The sequence below is a fragment of the Eleginops maclovinus genome, chromosome 23, assembly GCF_036324505.1.
Source record: "Eleginops maclovinus isolate JMC-PN-2008 ecotype Puerto Natales chromosome 23, JC_Emac_rtc_rv5, whole genome shotgun sequence".
NCBI classification, from domain to species: domain Eukaryota; kingdom Metazoa; phylum Chordata; class Actinopteri; order Perciformes; family Eleginopidae; genus Eleginops; species Eleginops maclovinus.
Genome location: NC_086371.1, coordinates 10,341,004 through 10,361,330, shown reverse-complemented (window position 1 = coordinate 10,361,330; position 20,327 = coordinate 10,341,004). Strand labels below are relative to the sequence as shown.

The 20,327-nt window shown below is 39.8% G+C and overlaps 2 protein-coding genes across 2 annotated transcripts; one reads left to right on the top strand and one right to left on the bottom strand.

Moving 5' to 3' along the window:
- Positions 1 to 3,971: 3,971 nt before the first annotated feature.
- Positions 3,972 to 8,322, bottom strand: zic6 (zic family member 6). The gene is made up of 2 exons (XM_063876717.1): positions 7,163 to 8,322; positions 3,972 to 5,334 (listed from the first exon to the last, which is right to left on the bottom strand). Exons 1-2 carry the CDS (start codon positions 8,118 to 8,120, stop codon positions 4,706 to 4,708), a joined length of 1,587 nt encoding a protein of 528 aa, XP_063732787.1. The 5' UTR covers positions 8,121 to 8,322; the 3' UTR covers positions 3,972 to 4,705.
- Positions 8,323 to 15,741: 7,419 nt separating this feature from the next.
- zic3 (zic family member 3 heterotaxy 1 (odd-paired homolog, Drosophila)) lies at positions 15,742 to 19,518 on the top strand. The gene is made up of 3 exons (XM_063875702.1): positions 15,742 to 16,976; positions 17,746 to 17,909; positions 18,495 to 19,518. Exons 1-3 carry the CDS (start codon positions 15,983 to 15,985, stop codon positions 18,675 to 18,677), a joined length of 1,341 nt encoding a protein of 446 aa, XP_063731772.1. The 5' UTR covers positions 15,742 to 15,982; the 3' UTR covers positions 18,678 to 19,518.
- The last annotated feature ends 809 nt before the right edge of the window (positions 19,519 to 20,327 follow it).

Here is a 20,327-nt window from a genome sequence, read left to right as displayed (position 1 = left end):
TTTTTAAAAGCATATTATTTTCAAGCTATCACATAAACACAGGCTTAGACATGAACAGATTGCCTGACGAATGTTGTCAGCAACAAAAAAAAAAGTAACACCAGCTACACATTCACTTTACTCAACGTTTCATCATATTGACAGTATTACATATTGTTCAATCTTTTCCTTGAGAATAAACCTTTGTTTATTGTTTCAGTTGCAGTAGGTATGCATTGTTAGCATCATTGATGCCTTGATATCGGACCCCTTAGGAGCTACCTAACTTCAACGGTAAGACAGAAAAAAGGTAAAAGCAGCATGCAGCTGTATCCAGTTTTTAATGTGGGGTTGCAATTTTCGATAAAGAGAGGGGCAGGGAACCGAAAAAGTACATCTACGAGTCAGATTTCGCTGCATGTTTTGGGGAGAATCTGGCGGAGAACACCTACTTACCATGGAACCACACTGGCAGAGATTAGGGGGCCATCATGAAGGAGCCATAGAGGGTGAAGATAGCCAGGAGCTGCTAGGGTAGAGATAGATGAAACGGAGGAACAAGAGGACCTGGCAAAAAAAAAGGGGGGGGAGGGGGCACAGAGGGGTGGATGAAAAGAAAGCAAGTTGAGGATCAACAGCACCACTAGCTTGACCTGGGGAGGATGGGGGAAAGCCAGAGATCCAATTAAAATCACACTTGGTCAGTCAGAGTCAACGCTGACACAGCCTTTCCTGCTCGAGCAGAGAGCGTAAACCGTACTTGGGAAAAGTATGGGAGGCGCACAGTGTAAGTTACGCAAGATGTCATACATGGTTATGATGATGCATAAAACCAAAGACCTGGAGTGACAAAGCAGCCCACCCCCTGGTACACAGTTGGGGCTCAACCCAAGTATGGCATAACAGAAACGCAGGGGGGCACGATGGCAATTCAATGGATACCAAGGTGAAATGGATTTATTTACATTAAATTGATATATACTCTACCCTTTCCAAAATGGCGCTGGCGCTTGTTGCTAGGCAGAGAGCGCAAGAGAAAAGATGGCGGCGGGCAAGTGGCAAACTGTGAGCCAAGGTCTAATCAGTTGTGATTACCGGGGGGAAGGGTGTGGCAGGGTTCAATGATCATGGAATATTACCACGGCTTGTTCAGAATTTACGACTGAAAGCTCACGAACTGAAGTCAGTGAAATTCACAGTTTAGGTTGCTGCCTTTTGGCTTTATACATGTCCTCACACAACAAACGGAAAATCAGTTTTCCATACTCCAAATACAGAGGCTTGTCTGAGCACAAAATAATGTTTGATCACCTCCATTGTGTTTTCTGTGGAGAGATTTACTATTTTTAGAAAGGGAGTACAAAAGGGCAGAAACTGGCAGCGCATACAATTGTTGGGGTTTGGAAGATGAGCTCTGAGAAGGAATATCTGGAGATGACTAAAAACAGTGATACTACAGTAACAGCAAAAGCATTTGATGCTAGCTATTGATACGGTTGCAAAACAACAGAAAAGCATCTCATACATTTCTGTCAACACATCATTAAAGTTCACTGATCAAAGCCAACCCAGTTCACCTCAATTTACTAGAAGAAAGAAACACTTCACATCTGAAATATTTCATAACATCAACTACTTAAAAATATCTTAAGACCACACGACACTACTGACCACAAAATCTTCAACAATATAAATTATTGATTTTATCAACATAAGCAGCATGCAGCAGTACCTTTCGGCTACACATTCACAACTCATTAGCAAACACAGATTAAACAAACACAGTTGTTCTCTTGTCAAATGTCATATCCAAATACTTAAGCTTGTGGATGACTTTCAGAAGGATGCTTCATGGAAAGCTAAAATCTAAAATGAACTCCTAGTCCTACTCAAGCGGAATCTGCAAAATGCATATAAAAAAATATCCGACTGTCCCCAAAGATGTATCCTCATGAGTGTTGAGCAGCATCCACTTTGAACCAGCACAGAGAGCAAGCACTGCAAAATCTCGAGAACAATTACAATGTGCTTACAATTGTGTAATGATGGATTTCTTTTTTTTAAAATATATAAAAGGATGAATGCTGCAACAAAAATAATATAAACGTCTTGTATAACTATCCCGCATGTACTGCCAATAACAGCACCGTATTCAAATTTGAATTAACTTTAAAGAACCAAATGTGAATTAGCGGTAATACAGCCTACACTGGAAGAAAAACATCTTATCACACAGTCTCTTGGAGCATCACCTCATGTATTTTTGTAGCCATCCAGACAACTGCCCCTCCATCAAATCCTTTCACTGGGATAAAGAACCTACCCTATTACAGCTAGTTAGCTGTCAGATCACTGTAAGCATTTATTTCAGAGAGATGTTAAATTAATGCACTTTTGACCTGCTTTCCTTTTGATATGAGTATATATATAATGGCAGCCATCATCTGTATGTTTAAGGGTATAAAATACTGACATCCATACTTAAAGGTATAAAGTACAATGCTTTTCCACTGACAGGGGAGCAGAGATTTTCTTTTATATTACTTTTTTCTTTGAATTGTGACCCATCTGACCTCCATAATAATCAATCTATTGTAGTACTTTCGTGTGCGGGATGAGAACAGAATCAGTTTTAGCTACACACCATTAAATGTTCAATTAACTGTACTTCAACCTGATCACTCAGTGAGTAACCACCCCTTTTAACTATTATTCTTAGAGAAAGGTGTGATTTGTAAGCCAGGACACATGGAGAATGAGCTAAATGAAAATAATAACTCACTGCATATGTTTTTAGCTTTGCACCAGGACTCATACCGGAACTGAATTAAATATCTGACGAGTAAAAAACAGACAAGCAGGATATCTTGATCTCATTTCTCTAATATAAGAAGGTTTTTGTTGGAATGTACATTCCAAAAGTTACAAAAAAACAAGCAAACCTGAACAAATATATCAGCGAAACTGTGCAGATGGGTGGAGTGAAGCAAATATTTAATCAGCAGTGTGTGTATCCAAAACCCAGAAAACGAACATCTCTTTTTATATATATATAACCATTTTAAAGGTTAATTAATAGCCATATGAAACAGAACACCACTAATCTGTCTTATCCTTGTGGTATTGTGATTTTGAACAGTGGAAAACGAACTTTTCAATTCACACTTGAAGTGGGGAGCTCATTTATTTTTCAATGTAAATTAGCCTTTATAGAGTAACTACATGTTTTCTGTTTGAAATATCAATAAGAAAAGTATAGGAATAATATATGGAGCGTTTATTTATTTGAATTTGGACAACACAATACTTTAGGACTACACTTGTGTGTTTGCAGCTTGCTCACTTTCAAAGTTAGATGTTTACGTGTGTGGGCATATGTGTATGCCTGTGTGTGTGAGTGAGTGAGTGAAAGAGAGAAAAACTGAAATCGAACAACAATGTAAACATTGATTAAAAGGATATCGCAAAGGCGCACCAGCCTCATTCAAAAACAGAATGGGCGTGACCTTATGCCAACACACCTGTATGAAAAAGAAAAAAAAAACGCACATTCATGATGCAGCTAAGAAAAGCAAAGTCTGAAGCAAAATGGTTGCGAGAAGATCGGTTGTTATATGCATATAGTGACCACCACACTCTGCAGGATTTGATTATTTTTGGTAAATGTTTTTTTTTGTTGTTGTTTATTTCATGTTACGATCTACTTGGGCCTACATGAGATTTACCTCAATCAAAGCAGATTGCCTCCCGCTGTATCCAGGCAGTGCTTTAGTTTGCACAAATTTTAAAACTGCAAATGCGGCATGGGCTATTAGAAAGAATAAAATGAGTAAAAACGAAAAAATAATGTGATAGAAATGCATTGATAGGGTTTAACCACACACGCCTGATCAAAGAGAATATAGACACTTTAATAAAATATAGAATACATAATTAATTATACAGTAGGTTTATGTACAGTATAACTGTATGCTAATTAAACGTGTTTAATAGTATAACGAACACTGGTCTTACTTTGCACAGAAATGTGAAATATACATATAATACAAACAAGAATACGAATATGTTGGAAAAAGGGCGAAAAGTGAAACTTAATCAAGGGGAGGGAAGAAACATACTGAGCCTCGCAGTATTTTAATTACAGACATGCTGTAGGCTCATAGCGCAGGCTGGTCGGTCTCAAAACTTAACTTGAGAAAAGATATTTCTCATATTTATTTCATCTTGCGCCATACATAAAGACATGAATAATGTTTCTATCATACCCACATACATTACATCTACTTTACATTCAACAACGACCCCTACACATAGGGCTACATTCAGCAGGACGTGTCCTTTTACTTTCTAATAATAGCCTATGTGTTCAGAAGACTCAACACGCAGATTTCCATAAAATCCTTTGTCATTTTTTAATGTCGATTAAGATAGATTTCTTTAATAATTACGCAACACAGCGAACAATTAGGCAAATACACTCTGTAAAAGTTCCTATAACCCACTGCGGGGGATGCGGGTTTAGGCTGCAAGCCAAACCCAACCCCATAACAAATAAAGCTACATTTTCCCATATAGGATGATTTGACGTGTCACAAAAATATTGGATACAACATTCACGAAAATACAGTATAGAGTATAGAGATACAGCTGTAGGTTGTTTAGGCTATAACCTGGAAAAAATAGGCCCGATAAAGTGTAAGTCGCCTGTATGCTTCCCAACAAGAACTCAGAGAGACGATGGGATGTTGTTACATTGCTTTGGTGGGAAAGAGTCCACACCGCTGTGGCATGTGTACCATCCATTGACAATACTTTTCTGAAAGGGAGAACCCGAGTGGAAAGTCCTTGAGCTCTGGGGGAAAGTGTGACCTGTCTGGCCGCAGGGATACTGGGAGGACTGGGACCTGTAGTTGCTTCTTTGTAACAACAAAGGGTCCAAGAGGGGCTGTGACCTGTGTGTGGAGTAGTCCAAACTGCTGTCAAACGTGTGATGGAAACGTGACCTCTGGGTCGACTCGTCTCGACTCTCTGGGGACAGGGGGACATCTTGAGTTGAGGTTGGGGGCATAGGAGGGCTGATATGGGCTCCATCCGAGACTCGGGTTGAGCTGATTTCCGCGATGTGACCCCCGTCACCGTGACGCGCGTCCTCGCTTTTGGAGAGTTGGGTCTTGTTGCAGTGGAGCTTCATGTGCTTTCGCAGGGAGCTCGGGTGGGTGTAACACTTGTCACAGCCCCTGACCTTGCACATGTAGGGTTTGTCACTGGAGTGCACGTGAGAATGCTTCTTTCTGTCGCTGCTGTTTGCAAACCTCCGGTTGCATCCCTCGAATTCACATTTAAAAGGTTTTTCACCTAAAATGTGCAAAGAGAGAAATGACGGCGAGTTAGAAAATACTGACAGGCCGGTACATGCTCTACCTGGCCTTAAGTGTTCATCCTGATTCAACCTAAGTTATTTAACCGCGTTCCATTTCACCATGTTATACAAAAGCTGGGCCTTTTGTGAGAACAAAATGCACATCCAGGCTGTACTCGATAGTGTGAAATGACTGACCTTCAGCTTTAACCAGCAACTACAAACAGTGAGCCCCTTGCCAGACGTGGTTGAAAAATGTAACATATTAAGAGAAAATAGTTAATTTTGTGCAAAAACTAGCAATTAGTCATGAAATAAGAGAGTTAAACTTGCTGAAACTTTGTGAAGGCCTGTTCGCAACAAGTGTGAGGCAGTTTCTCTGTGGACGGAATCAATAAGGCTGTAATTAAATATGCATTAGATTATGATAAACATGTGACCACAAATGCAATGATTTGTTTAAATTCAGTTATCATGCAAAAAATGAAAAATGGCTATCAAAATGCTAATTGATCTTTCTGCACAACATTGCCTGCAGCTGCACAATACCTCCTGCTGCAGCGGACTAGAACTGGACTCGTAAATAAAATAGATTTAAAAGCTTTAATGTTTCTGCTAGATCACCATTATATGCCTGTATCTAAATGGATTTTTATCTTTCAGAATAAAAAGAAATCGTAGTATATTTTTCCCACATAAATTAGGTCTAATTAACAACACATTACGCAATTGCCTCTATTATTTGCTGCTTTCATTTGTAAAACTATTGTACGCCAAAATTAAAAGAGGGCTAATAAATCTGGTTTTCTCCAGCCATTTTCTCTAAAGGCCATTCATTTCAATTGTTAGTTATATTTCACATTTAAATGCCAGCATTTCAGTATCATTACACCTTGTGAGTTGACGTTTTTACAATCCCTGAAATGTGTGTACAATTAAGAACAAAATAAGATTGAAGATTTAATCCTTGTTATAGCAGATATAAGATGTGTGCTTAAATAGAAAGGGAAGGCCAAAGAAAGCCAGTTTAAAATCGAAAAACAGTGCTTTTTTTTAAAATAAAGAGCCAAAGTTATCGAAAAAAAAAAAAAATGAGGCCGTTAATAAATACGCTTTTCAATGTTCTCCTCTTTAATAAATACGCTTTTCAATATTCTCCTCTTTTTGTTAAAAATCGTTTCATTTCGCTGACTGAGGGTCATCACCTTATTTTTTTATTTCCTCATACATCACAGTGTGAGGTGCTCTGCTGTGAGGAGATGAATCCCTGGGAGGCAGAGGCACAGCGTAACGGCTACGTCACAACTCTCCGGTGTCCCGGCATTTATTTAATAATTTCCCTGAATGAAGTGGGAGAGGCACCCAAACCACTAGGCCTGCAGACTATACTCGTTTGAAATGACTTACTGCTGATCTGCCTGAGCATGCAATTCTCCATCAAAACAAGGCAATAACACAACGAGTGCGAGAAGCAGCTTTAAATGTAAACATATTTAGAACAATGTAGGTCTAAACAATCTCCACAGTATAATACATATAAAACAACAATAATAATGATAATAATTACAAAATAACAATAAATACAAACAATAGCAATAATAACACAGAATTGCACAAATCTGTTTTAATGAAAAAAGTATTGAAAAAAAACAAAGGAACTACTGCACATCTCATAAATATTAATGAAAGAGTGTGTTTTGGAAGTTGAAAACCCTCCATTTTAATTAAATTAACCTTATTAAAATGTATGGTTTTAAATTCATCATTATTATTATAATTATCAGCATCATCACATTTTGTGCTTTCGTGTGTTTATTAACTAACCTGTGTGAGTCCTCTTGTGAATCTTTAGATTTTCTGATCTCGCAAAAACTTTCTCACAGCCGTGAAAGGGGCAGGGAAAGGGCTTTTCCCCTGTGTGAACTCTTACGTGGTTCACCAGCTTGTATTTGGCTTTGAAAGGCTTCCTGTCCCTCGCACAATTCTCCCAGTGGCACACATATTCAGAGTGATCTGGTCCTCCGACATGCTCCACTGTCACATGGGTGACAAGTTCATACATGGTCCCGAAGGCTCTGGAGCAAGACATCTTCCCAGTCCCCTCTTGGCCGTCACTCCACTTGCACACCAGCTCATGCTTTATTGTTTGTTTAGAGCACCTGAAGAAAGCGTCTCCTCCTCCCCGCTGAATTGCCATGTTGAGGGGTTTGTACAGCCCCAGGAACTGAGATACAAGTTGCTGGCTGTTTCCCTTGGGGTTGAGAGTTTGGCCATAAGGGTGAGTCCGGCTGAGGAGGTCTCCAGGTAGACCCAGCATCATCTGCCCGCCGAAATCTCGAGATGCATCGGTGGACGCGTGGGCCTGCTCCTGATAACTTGAGAAAAAAGCATGGCTTCTGTTGTCCCTGTAGCCTGGAAAGTCACGATACCTTCCAATCCCGCCATGTTGGTTAGGTCTCGATGCCAGTTGATCAGTGACGGGTGGCATGCCGGCTCCAGAAAGATTGGCTCCAATGATAATGCCCCTGGGGCTGTGCTCTAACCGGTGGCTGGGGTATCCAGAGTCTGAAAAATTGGGAACCGAATGGTCAACATATGCACTGGACCTCGTCTCGGGGTAGTCTCGCAAATTGTGCGAGGGGCAGAGTTTTAAGGAACTGCCAGTGGGGAGTCCCATGTGCTCTCCTGCCAAAGGTGGCAGCATCACGCTGGGTTCAGTATTGCTCTCCCCGGGGTTGACGCAAGAGAGAGGGCAGCCACTAAACCTCGAAAGGGTTGTCATGTTTTGTTGTGAGTTTGGCTCTGAGTTTGCAAAATCAACCAATTCAGCACTCAGGATACACCTAGAAAGCCTCTTTCCATTTTCCTTGTTTGTATATCATCTGCATGTGAAATTCTTGGCCGTGAACTTCGCAGAAGTAGGTACCAGACTCAATTTCGTTAAAGTTGGTGTGAGTCCCATGCCGTTCACTTTGCCCTCTTGATTTGTGGCAATAACCGTGGTAGTAAAAATGCTTCGAAACAGGCCATGGTGCAATATAAAAGCACAGCAGGCAAACCTGCTTTTAAAAAGGGGGCTTTGGGATTGGTTGGAATGCGCGGTGATTGACAGGCGCTGGGTTTGTTTTAAAAGGGACACGCAGGCGTTCACTGCACGACTCCGTTTTCAAATATCGCAGAGAATATCCTTTGAAATGTGCCGCGATACTTGCAAATATTGCTGCCTTTGTAACTGCAAACGCCTTTTCACAAGACCCCTTCTCTAAATCTCTACATGTGAAAAATGCAAAGGTTAATGTGTGATACTAATAATCTGATAAAAGTCAAGTGATTAAATGCAGACATGAGCGAAACACAACACTATTTATCACTGCATATCTACCGGCTTTTATTTCGCTGGAAATCCTGCCAAAGCAAATGTCCCACTCCTGCCCTGCAAGAATAGAGACTGGCCAGAGCGTGTCCAGACCAATTATTGTCAAGACTTTCATTTTGAGTGTAGTGCACATTTCAAAACGGTGAAAATGGCATGAAACTAATTCTAACGATTAAAGCAGTTTTTTGATTATTTATTTTATTTATTTTTTAAATAGGACTAATGATGTCTGTGCGTCATTAGCGACCAGAACGTTTAGGGATGTTTTTATTTATTTTTTAATTAACAGGTTACCCAGCTCTCATTAAGGTAAGAGTATATTTGCGTTGCACGTTGCATTTTAATCAGAGCACAAAACTACTCTTTTGCTCCATGTCCAAAGACAGAACTTTGATAAAGCAACAAGTAGTTCTGGGCCTACATGACATCGGGGCACTAAAGCTCCTCGTTATCTTATTGGAAAATATATTTCACGTCCCAGCGGTGTCTAACGGGAATGCTGCAGAACATGGTGTACTATTTTAACTTTGAATCCAACGTGAACTATTTCCACACACCCTTTCGGTTAAGCTTTAATACATTAATAATCATCAAAAGTGCACCATGCGTCTTGCAGGATTGCCCAGATGTTAATTTGTTTGCGTAACAAGTAAATTATGAAACGTGACAAACAGCAGTGGATAGGCTCCACTGTTCATGGGAAACTCTGATAAACTTTCTCACTTTGGGGTGCTGTGAGGACAGCAGCTTGCAGCTCTGCGCGCTCCTCAGTGCAACATATATTTCTGCACGTCTCCTCACTTTGACGTCGCTCTGATTCTATCAGCGAACTTTCTCCCACAGACCAGCTCAGCCAAATTATTTATCTGTTGCTTTAATATAAATCTACACGAGGAGGTGTTGGCTTTGGAGTGCAGCTAGGTTTAAGGTGGAAAAAACGTAATTCCAAAGACTGAAGCAGGAGCAATTTCTACATTTTCTTAAGATTAAAAAAAAAGTAGCAAAAAAATCCGTTTCCACATTGTTATGCTGACGTCACCTGCAGTGGATCCTATGAGACAAAGCAAGGGGCCCACTTGACATTAAGTGCCGCAAAATAGTAGACATGCCTAGAACTGGCCTAATTCTGTCATGATTGTAATGGACGCTCATGTTTGCCAACCTTTAACCCGATGCATTTCCGAAAATGATTGAGGGTTGAAGGCCAATACTGAAAGTTTCCAATCTGTCATTCAGAAGCAGAAAGTTCCGACAGACCTGCACCCCAAATCATCCCAGGTCCTTATTTGCATCAAGGAGGCAAACGAGAAAAAGGACTCTCTTTTATTTTTGAATACATCCATTCTGTAAAACTTTTTAGGCTCAGCAGCACAATCATACAGTCACAGGGAATTGTTTACTATAGACCTATTTCATAACTGAGGCTTAAACTGTAATATTTAGTCAAAAGGCCTAAGAATATTTACATTTAAAATGAAATGCTCATAGCCTCCAAAGTTGCAAAAATGTGAAAATATCCATTTTATAAATACGCTTACTGATTTTATTAATTTAACTGGAATAACATATGAAAGTGTAGTCAAACTAAATAAACTACATGAATGTAATTATGCAATTTGTAAATTCTTTCATGAAGATTTACATTTTATGAAACAAATGTTTCTTCACTTGGATAAACAATACACTTAAAGTATAATGGACACGACGTACAAACATAAACCACAATTAACTTTTGCTTATAGGATTTTTACCAAGAAATTGTTCCAGTTGCATTTGTTATATTTGGTAAATTGTTTAAATATTTACAATGTTTACCATATTCTAGCATTTTGACATCTGCAATCCCTTCCAACCCTCCAGCTTTATGAGTTGGGTCACTTATGTTGGTTGCTTGACAGGCCAGACAAAATCTTAGTGACTGTTGCACACAAAATATCACTCCCAACTATCAAAACACTCATGTCAGGGAATACTCTTTACATATGATCCCAGTCTCTTCCAGTACACTGAAAATGGACCAAATGAATGACAAAGGGCGATATTAAGAGATGTAATAGAAAAAAGGAAAAAACAACTGCCAGAAGACAAGAGTAAGAGTATACCACTGTGTTGAAGACTAGACTGAATTGTATTTCTTCAACCAGGGATTGTCTTGCAAAGTATTATTTTTACAAAACATGATATCCTTTTTGGGGTAAAGTCTTTGAACAAAGGCGATAAACATTCACTAGCATGAATATAAATATACATGTCAATATGCATGTTTATTCAGAGTCTGTTTATAAATCACCAGGTGTTTGCATAGTGTAGTATTGTCAATGTTGAACACAAACAATTAAAATAATTATAGCATGAGGAAGGATGGTAAAAATAAAATTATGGTATCAAATATCCTGTGTCTGTTTGTGTGTGTGTGTGTGTGTGTGTGTGTGTGTGTGTGTGTGTGTGTGTGTGTGTGTGTGTGTGTGTGTGTGTGTGTGTGTGTGTGTGTGTGTGTGTGTGTGTGTGTGTGTGTGTGTGCGTGTGTGTGTGTGTGTGTGTGGCGTGTGGGTGACCGTGTTTGTGTGTGTGTGTGTGGACACAGAGTTACAATGTTCATATATGTTGTACAACTAGGAATGCATACATGTGTGTGCACCGTTTAAACTGGTGCATTTGGGTGGAGTAGTGCTGAGATACTACAATTGATAAAGAATGGTAGTGTTTAGTGTTGCAATGACTTTATGAAATGTATATGAATTAACAGGTTTGGGATTAATCCATTTGCAGACAGATGCTCCAGTAAGTCACAGCAAGAAGTCAATTAGCCTTCTCCATCAGCAATAGGTCGCAGTCACTCAAACCCGACTGACCAGATAATATATGATAAAGCAACAACGATCTGTGGAGTAATTGTACTGTATGCAAGTATAAACCTTTGTAGGACAATATGTAGCAAATACTTAATGACGAAACATTTATATTTCTCCATGGCAAACCAACAAACATATACACAGCAACCAAAATGTGCCCAATAGCAATGCAATACAGTCAAGCATTACATTGTGAAATTCCAAATTCCAAGACAGTAAAATTCTCATTCGTCATGTAAAACTTCAGTATCTACGGCGCCAAATGCCTTGTTGTTATCGCCTGCTACACTTGCATGGAAAATCAAAGTAACATGTTATTATAGGAGTGTGTTTGGAAATACAATGCATTAAGTAAATATTTGTTTTGTGAATGCATTGAGGGTTTCGGAAACAAGTGTGCACAAATGTTGCATGCGTAAAAATTAATTTTCGCTGAAACAAATTTGAATCTAAATGTATATTTTATTCTGAAAATGTATGATATTTACTGGATTTTATGAGGACACACTGTAACCTGAGTCTAAGGGCTCAGAACATTACAGAACTGGGAAAAGTGTCATGGAGAATGCACCTAATGCAGCACACCGAACACAACCATTCAATTGCGGTATTGTATCAAGCATCAGACATAGCCTAAGGGATGCCACATTAAACCACAGCAAAAACATGCACAATCATTCAGCCCAATGCTTATTTAAACAAAAAGAGTGATATTCATTTATCTGTGCCGGAACACATTGCCATTTTAAAAAATGTAAATACAGAAAACATATTCATATTCAGTGGTATTGGTAAATGGAAGTACTTTCGGGCTAGGGTTTTGCCATTGATGAAGATTTCCCTTTCCTTTCCCTTTTGTCTGGTCACTACTGAGTAAACTTTAAGTCCAACAACTCTATAGCACAAGTGGCCTGAGCCAGCCATGCATAGTGTGGGCTTCAGGCCAGATAACATGGACTTAAAAAAGAACTACTTCGCATTGCTATAAGAAAAATATCCAGACGTTTGGGATGCCATAGGCACATTTCTTTATATAAAAAAATAATTATCATGCATCTAAATCATTTTTCAAAGTATGCAGTTAAAACACTTTCATAGCTGCTGACTCAACACATCTAGTTAGAATAAATGTATAAATGTGAGTTGTTTACCATTTAGGCTGATGGTTATGTTCTGCTCTTTTCCAACAGCATGGGCATACTGTCAAAGAGGTATGCAGAGGACAATATTGGGATATTTTAAGGTAACGCGCATGCTCAGTGGGAAGAAGCTTATGTTATAACCAATGGGCTATCCAAACGCCCAATGAGGTAATCCCAGCAGAGATAACTAAATCATCAAATTATAGTCGAAATAGTGCTGCAGAATAACCTGATATAATTTAGCACGTTGCATTAAACCCACGTGCAAATGATCATTAAATATTTTAAACTGTGTCCAAAATTGCAATCAAAGAAAACACCTAAACTAGTCACTAAGCATATTCAATTAATTGTTTTATGAAATTGAAACTCACATCTCTAACGGTTTGAATAATAATGTGAAGTCGTGTATATATAGTGTCAAGTAAAATAATGCTCTAAAATACAACCAAATAAATGAAATAGACATGTTCAAAAAATAGAGGTGAAAATGTGAAGGGCGGCATGCCCGAGGAGCGGGGGAAATATTCTGGAGGGGAAATGGAGTGAGACAAACGCCTACCAAAAGTGCAGCTCTATGAAAAAAGGCCTGTGAAGCACTTTTCCCCTGTTTTTAAGTTCTCCATTTTCTATTGCTCACCAAAAAAAAGTATTAATGCGCCAAAGCAGTCTGATTCTTTAGTTTTTTGTTTTTTTTAACAAATAAAAATACAAAATATTACCTATATATTTGTGCAACCTCTTTTTCAGGGTAGGTAAATCAATTAGACAAATGTGTGTTTGAAGCTCAAATCGTCCCAATCCACATTTTAAAAATTAGTTAAATAATAAATACAATTTTAATAAATACCAGTACACCTGAAGAAATCTGCAGTCATTTTAGTTTTAGATTTTTAGACAGGCAACAGTTGCTCTAGGTCTAGGAGAGCTCCTGTTTTTCCTCAGCACTGCCGACGCTGCTGCTGTTGCCCATGCCTTTGTGACTCATCTAAACCACGTTACATTATCATTCCATAGTGATAATGTGGGTGCAAATACACGGCACATGACCTTAAGTGGCGTATGGGGCCTTCACGTTTCAACAAGCCAATAAAATACGGAGGGAATAGAGGAAAACTTAACAGGCTGCTTGTCACTTGTGAAAGATCACAAAGGTCGCCATAAATCGCATACTACAAAACTGCAAAGGCAAACTATGTTAACTGTGTGTGCGTGTGTGTGTGTGTGTGTGTGTGTGTGTGTGTGTGTGTGTGTGTGTGTGTGTGTGTGTGTGTGTGTGTGTGTGTGTGTGTGCACGTGTGTGTGTCTTTCTTTGTACGCTACGTGTTGGTGCGTGCTAATGGTTTACTGTGTGTGTTTTCGTGCATGCGCATGTTGTGCGGTGTGAGAGGACGTGTGTGTGCGAGTGAAGGGAGGAGTAAACTGTGAGAGGCTATGTATTCGTGTTGAGAGAGAGGAGAGAGGGAGAAAAGAGAGGCAGGCAAACAGAGGGAGGGGGAGAAAATGGAAGAGAGAGGGAGAGAGCAGTTTACGGAGGAAAAAGAGATGAAGTGAGTCTCATTCTTCGTTTGGCTTCAAGATAAATTGTCCAGGTCATGTACAAAAAGCGGAAGTATTGTAATAATGTGTGCGACTTCCGTAAAAACAGAAGTATGCAGGTCCTTGCAACACTTAAATTACCATATGAGTAACTGGCCTAAAAACCGATCAGGCTATTTTCACTTCAGGAAAACTAAATCCCATGCAACCTCCACCAGCTAAATACAATACTGTACATGTTTGCACTTCGCCACTGTGCAGTCCACACAGGCCTGCCTCACGGCCCCTGGTACTAACAGACAGACGACGGATAAGTAAGAAAACTCACCTTTTCAATCTATAACTCTTTCTCGAGGAAATGTTCTGGGGTGAACGCGGTAGGATGAGGGCGAAAGCAGAATGAAGGACTGATTTGAAGATTTTTTTTTTGGTCCAGATCCCTTAAAATAAAGAATGTGAGCTCCTTCCTGGGACAGATTGAGGGGGAAAGGAAGTGAATGGCTTGGAGTTAAAAAGCGCTGCTTGAAGCACTCAGCGCGTCTCTGAACTTGATCAGATTTTATGTGTCCTGCAGCGAGTCAGCGGCAGCCCTGTGAAACTTGCTCAATGGCACGAATTTTTGGCTGAGCGAAAAAATCTCAGGATATTACAATTACTGCCATCTTTCTTTCTGTCTTTTATTCCACCGTCTTACACCCTATAGAGCTTTTGCAAAAAAATACCCCCCTCCCCTTTCAAGCGGCTTCAAGAAAGCCACAGTTTGGAACTGTGCCAAGTACATTCAAGTTTTCAGTTAATAAGAGCTAAACTGGTCACATGAAAGAGAAAAATAACAGATAAGTCAATGATATGAAAACTTAGATAGATAGATAGATAGATAGATAGATAGATAGATAGATAGATAGATAGATAGATAGATAGATAGATAGATAGATAGATAGATAGATAGATAGATAGATAGATAGATAGATAGATTTTTTTAGGTTTGAAATATGTTTGAAATAACTCAAAAGGGTTAACCAAAAACGTGTTTTTGGATTCAGTGTTAGTTTTTTGCTGTTACTGTGAAATAATAAAGTAGGCCACTTAAAGTTTGGAAGAAATATGGTTGTTAAAAAAATTACAGTGTGGCATAATAACTGATCCGATTCTTTTTCTATTTATTTATAAAACTGCCTGGGAGTTTCTGAGGAGTACAAACCACGCAAGGCTGAATTAGACATGCGCTGCACATAACACATGCAGGATCTGCGCTAGTGCTCCGCTATACCTGCAAAATAATGCCTGTAAGAGCCAATCAAATGAAACCAATTGAGACGACCTGCCATCTTCAATACCAAACTGTGCCAATCACCAGAAATCTAGCCAATTAACACCCTCCTTCGCAGTCACGTGTCGGAGGGGTAGCTGAGCGCTGATTGGCTGTCGTAGCACTGCCTCCCGAGTTCATTTATGTTCTGGGAGTGAGTGATTGACTTTATCAGTCCAAGGACATCATCCGGCTGGAAAGGGGGGGAAGTTTGATCCTCTTTCTCACGGATCGCAGTCAACGGGAGTTTTTTTCTCCCAACTCGTTACGCATAGGATTTTTCACTGTTTTTGCCCCGTTTATTTTTTTATTTTAGGATTTCTCGAAAACGTGGTAAATCTCGGCGCGGTGTCTGCAGCTTGCGCGTTCCGCTGCACTGGATTTTAATTGTGTTTTCTTCCCGTCTCCTAAATTTGCTTCAAGCTCATGACTATGCTTCTTGATAGCGGTCCGCAGTTTGCATCGTTAGGAGTCGGGGGTTTCGGTACACCACGGCACCACGACCTCGGGAACAGAGACCCGGGTCTGGGACTGAATCCCTTCGCCGATCCCCCCCACTCTGCCGCTTTCAAAATCAGCCCCGGCGTGGCACACGATATCGCCTCCAGCCAGACATCAGCTTTCACCCCGCAAGCCACTGGATATGCAGCTGCCCTGGGACACACTCACGGCGGACAGGTGGGCTCGTACGGCGGGGGAGCTTTCAATTCAACACGGGACTTTCTCTTCCGGAACCGGGGTGTTGGAGAGTCCACGGGGCCGAGCGCACAGCATGGGCTCTTTGCAGCTTCGGCGGGTAGCCTCCACGGGCCGCCCGGGATCAGCGATAACCCCGGACATCTGTTGTTTCCAGGACTTCACGACCAGGGGGTGAGCCACACTTCACCGAGTGGACATGTTGTTAACAGCCAAATGCATCTTGGCTTACGTGGGGACATTTTCGGGAGACCTGATCCGTACCGTCCGGTTGCGAGCCCTCGGACGGACCCCTACGGGGCTCAGCTCCACAACTACAGCCATCCCATCAACATGAACATGGGGATGAATGTGCCGACACACCACGGTCCCGGGGCCTTCTTTAGATACATGAGACAACCGATTAAACAAGAATTATCCTGCAAATGGATAGACGAGAACCAGATGAACAGACCCAAAAAGACTTGCGACAGGACTTTCAGCACAATGCACGAGATGGTTACTCATGTGTCCATGGAGCATGTCGGCGGTCCAGAGCAGAGCAACCACATCTGTTTTTGGGAAGACTGCCCGAGAGAAGGGAAATCTTTTAAGGCAAAGTACAAACTCGTCAACCACATCCGTGTGCATACGGGAGAAAAACCATTTCCATGCCCTTTCCCCGGATGTGGGAAAATATTCGCCAGATCAGAAAATTTGAAAATCCACAAAAGAACACATACAGGTAGGCAGCGGCAAAAGCAGGCATCGTGCGTAAAATAACATTGTTTTAAAGTGAGGCTTTCATGTTTAGAAATGCTGTATCCTGCCTGTTTTAGAGTGCTAACAAAAGTATGCATGTATTGTTGTTTACAATAACCATCTGAGAAGTTGGGCCCACATGTATACAGCTGAACAGCTTCCAAATTGTTTTAGTTCAGTTCATACTAAACAAAGTGAAAGATTATTGTTAGCATGATAATTTAAGAACAAAATGTGTCGTTGTTGTTAACCTACTCTTAGTGTTAACCCTCAATCCCTGTTTTCTGTAAGGAAGTTGGATGAGATATATAAAGATAGTTTCTTTACGCACGTATTGAAGTTTAAGTGCTCCTAGGCTGAATTGTGCTGTTTAGCTAGACTAAACCCATGTGCTTTATGAACTTCATATAAAATGACAAGGAATCAGTTTGTAGCTTAATCTGGCTCTTGTTCAGCTATCATATAGAACAGAAGAAGCCCTGTTGATTCAGTGTTTACTATATACGAGCAGACGCACCGATCACAGGCCAGTAGTAGTATGAAGGAGCAGGCCTCTTGAATAAATAAAGCCTGACAGTGCAGAGTGTAGTAGTATAGCTGTATCCATGTCGCCTCGAAAATGTAGGTTACTCTTGTTATATAATACGCTGCAGAGCATTTACATCGGGCTGCGGCTTTGCAGGTTGTGTTACAATGGGAGTTTGTTTGTTCGGGCCATTGGGGTAACTCATGGTGTGTATTTAATCCTGCAGGTGAGAAGCCGTTTAAGTGTGAATTTGATGGCTGTGACAGACGCTTCGCCAACAGCAGCGACAGGAAAAAGCACATGCATGTGCACACATCAGACAAGCCATACATCTGCAAAGTGTGCGACAAGTCATACACACACCCCAGCTCTCTCAGGAAACACATGAAGGTAATTAACGTCTTCATTACTCCTTAAACACATTAACACACATATCTACACACACCCCCCCCCCCCCCCCTTTTGCAACAGACAGGAACTTCAGGCATTTCTTAAGCTGTTACAGCACTATCTCAGTACAAAAAAAGGAACATTTAAGATGTTATTGAGTCTATTAGTGACACTTCAAATCACAATTAAACAATTTAAGTATATCACTGAGTTATCTGTGAGTAAACTACATGCCTGTCACTCTTCTAAACTAGATTTACGATTTGAAACCTTTTTTGCATTAACAAAACATAGTTTAAAGCAATGCATGTGTTCTGATGTTTTCTCTTTCACATTTTAATTCTAGTTTAAGAACAAAAATACGTTTTATGGTGAACATTAATGGCGTATTGATATCGACATGTTTTGCCGTGCCTGTTTTAAGTTTTCTGTGTGTTTACTGTTAGAGAAGCGCTACAAAATCCAGTTAATCCGCATTTAAGTCCTTCACCCTGCTATTGACCCACTTCAAATAGACTGGGGCATAAAACAACATTATGCTATATTCTTAGTGACTAATTATTGTATTTATTGTTGTTTATTCAGGTACATGAGTCTCAAGGATCCGAATCGTCTCCAGCAGCCAGCTCTGGATATGAGTCGTCCACACCACCAGTTCTGGTATCAGCCAACACGGAAGACCCGACAAAAACACCGCCGTTAGCCGTGCAAAACACGTCTGGTCACAGCGAAGGACTGGCACCCAACTTTAATGAATGGTACGTTTGAAGTCAGCAGAGCAAACTATCTCTCAATGTGGACCGCGGAGTTGAGGATCAAAAAAAAAAAAACTATTCCTGTTCTCTTCACATGCGCACACACAAACACAATCACACACACGCTGTCAGACACAAACAAATGGGAATCAACAACAACAACAACAACAATAAAGACAGGAGATGAGAGCAAAAGCCAGCACCCAGCAGGCCACGTACGTTCTCAGGATCACAAAATTTGACTTTTATTGCGCAGTTTGTCGGAAATCAAACAGAAATCATGAAGAAATAGAACTCAATACTTTCTCAGTATAAATAAATGTTTTTTTTATCTTTTAGTTTACAGAAAAAATGTTTTATTTTTCATTTTATGTATTTTCTCAAATTTTTATTTAAAAAAAAGAATAAAAAGGAAGAATATTTCACGCTGTTTTATATGATGGTGACGCGCTATTGTCGCCTCTTCAATTGATTGTTGGAACTTCAGACAGTCTTAAGAAACGTGCCAAAGTCTTTGTCATGAACTTGAACACAGAAAAAAATCCTAAATAAATATTATACTCGTGAATGTATTTCCTTGTTTGATGGGGTCGAATCTATTGTCAACGTCCGTTTTCAGGTGGAGAAATGTGGTATTAGGTTACGATTGTTACCGTTAAATATAACGTTGCCTTTTGTTAATACCGTTGTAAATACATATCCATGATGCCATATTTATCAATTTGTAATTTAATTATGGGTATGAGTTCTGAAACTTAAATGATATTTATGGAAATGTTTTCTAACAAGAACTGTACAGTTTTGGTCATTACCAGCTTAACATTGAACAAATGATAAACTCTAAAGCTCCAACATCGCGATTGTATCCTTCTGCTTTTCTTTTTAACCAATAGGCCTATATGTGTCTTATTTGGATCGAAGAAATCATCTATATGAATATTATGGATTTGTCTATATATAATGCAGATATTTCCGTCATTTTTATTTTCTTTATGAGACCATTGACATGTAAATCATTGACATTGTAGAACTGAGTTCAGTTGAGCTGAGAAGCTATAAAAAGCGTTCTGTTGATATCTTTATTTTTGGTTAAATTTAAACTTGTTTGTGTATTTTACTTTTCTAGTATCAGAAATAGATGTCAATTCGTAGCATAAACTCAGTATAAAAAAAAGAACAAATCCATCTGCCTAATGCACTCCTATAGCTACAGGTCTTAGACGATTGTGCGAAGTTCATGATTTCCAAATCAAGGTGACAGCATTTTATTTCCAATTCGGGTCAAGCACCCACTTATATGCGCCAGTGTGGCACTCTTTATAGTTCCAGCAATGTCTTTGTGCAAGTATGTTTAAATGTGTGCATCGGCAACAATGGAACTGTCACAACACAGTATCTTCAAAATAAAAAAAGTTTTTTTGTCCGTCAGCTTGCATTGTTTTAAATGTAATTCTTCTGTGAAACTAAGTGTGTTATTTGTTGTGGTGTTGCATATAGAGCAGTTTGATTACACATTTGCTTGTTTTGTGTGAATAACTTGTCAAGATGACATTTTTTGTGTTTAACAAAATTTAGTGGAAGGAATTAAAAAATATGTGAGTTGGGGGAAGAAGCCGTTCAGTGGCAAAAAGAGTTACAGCATTGCATTGTAACCCATTCTCAA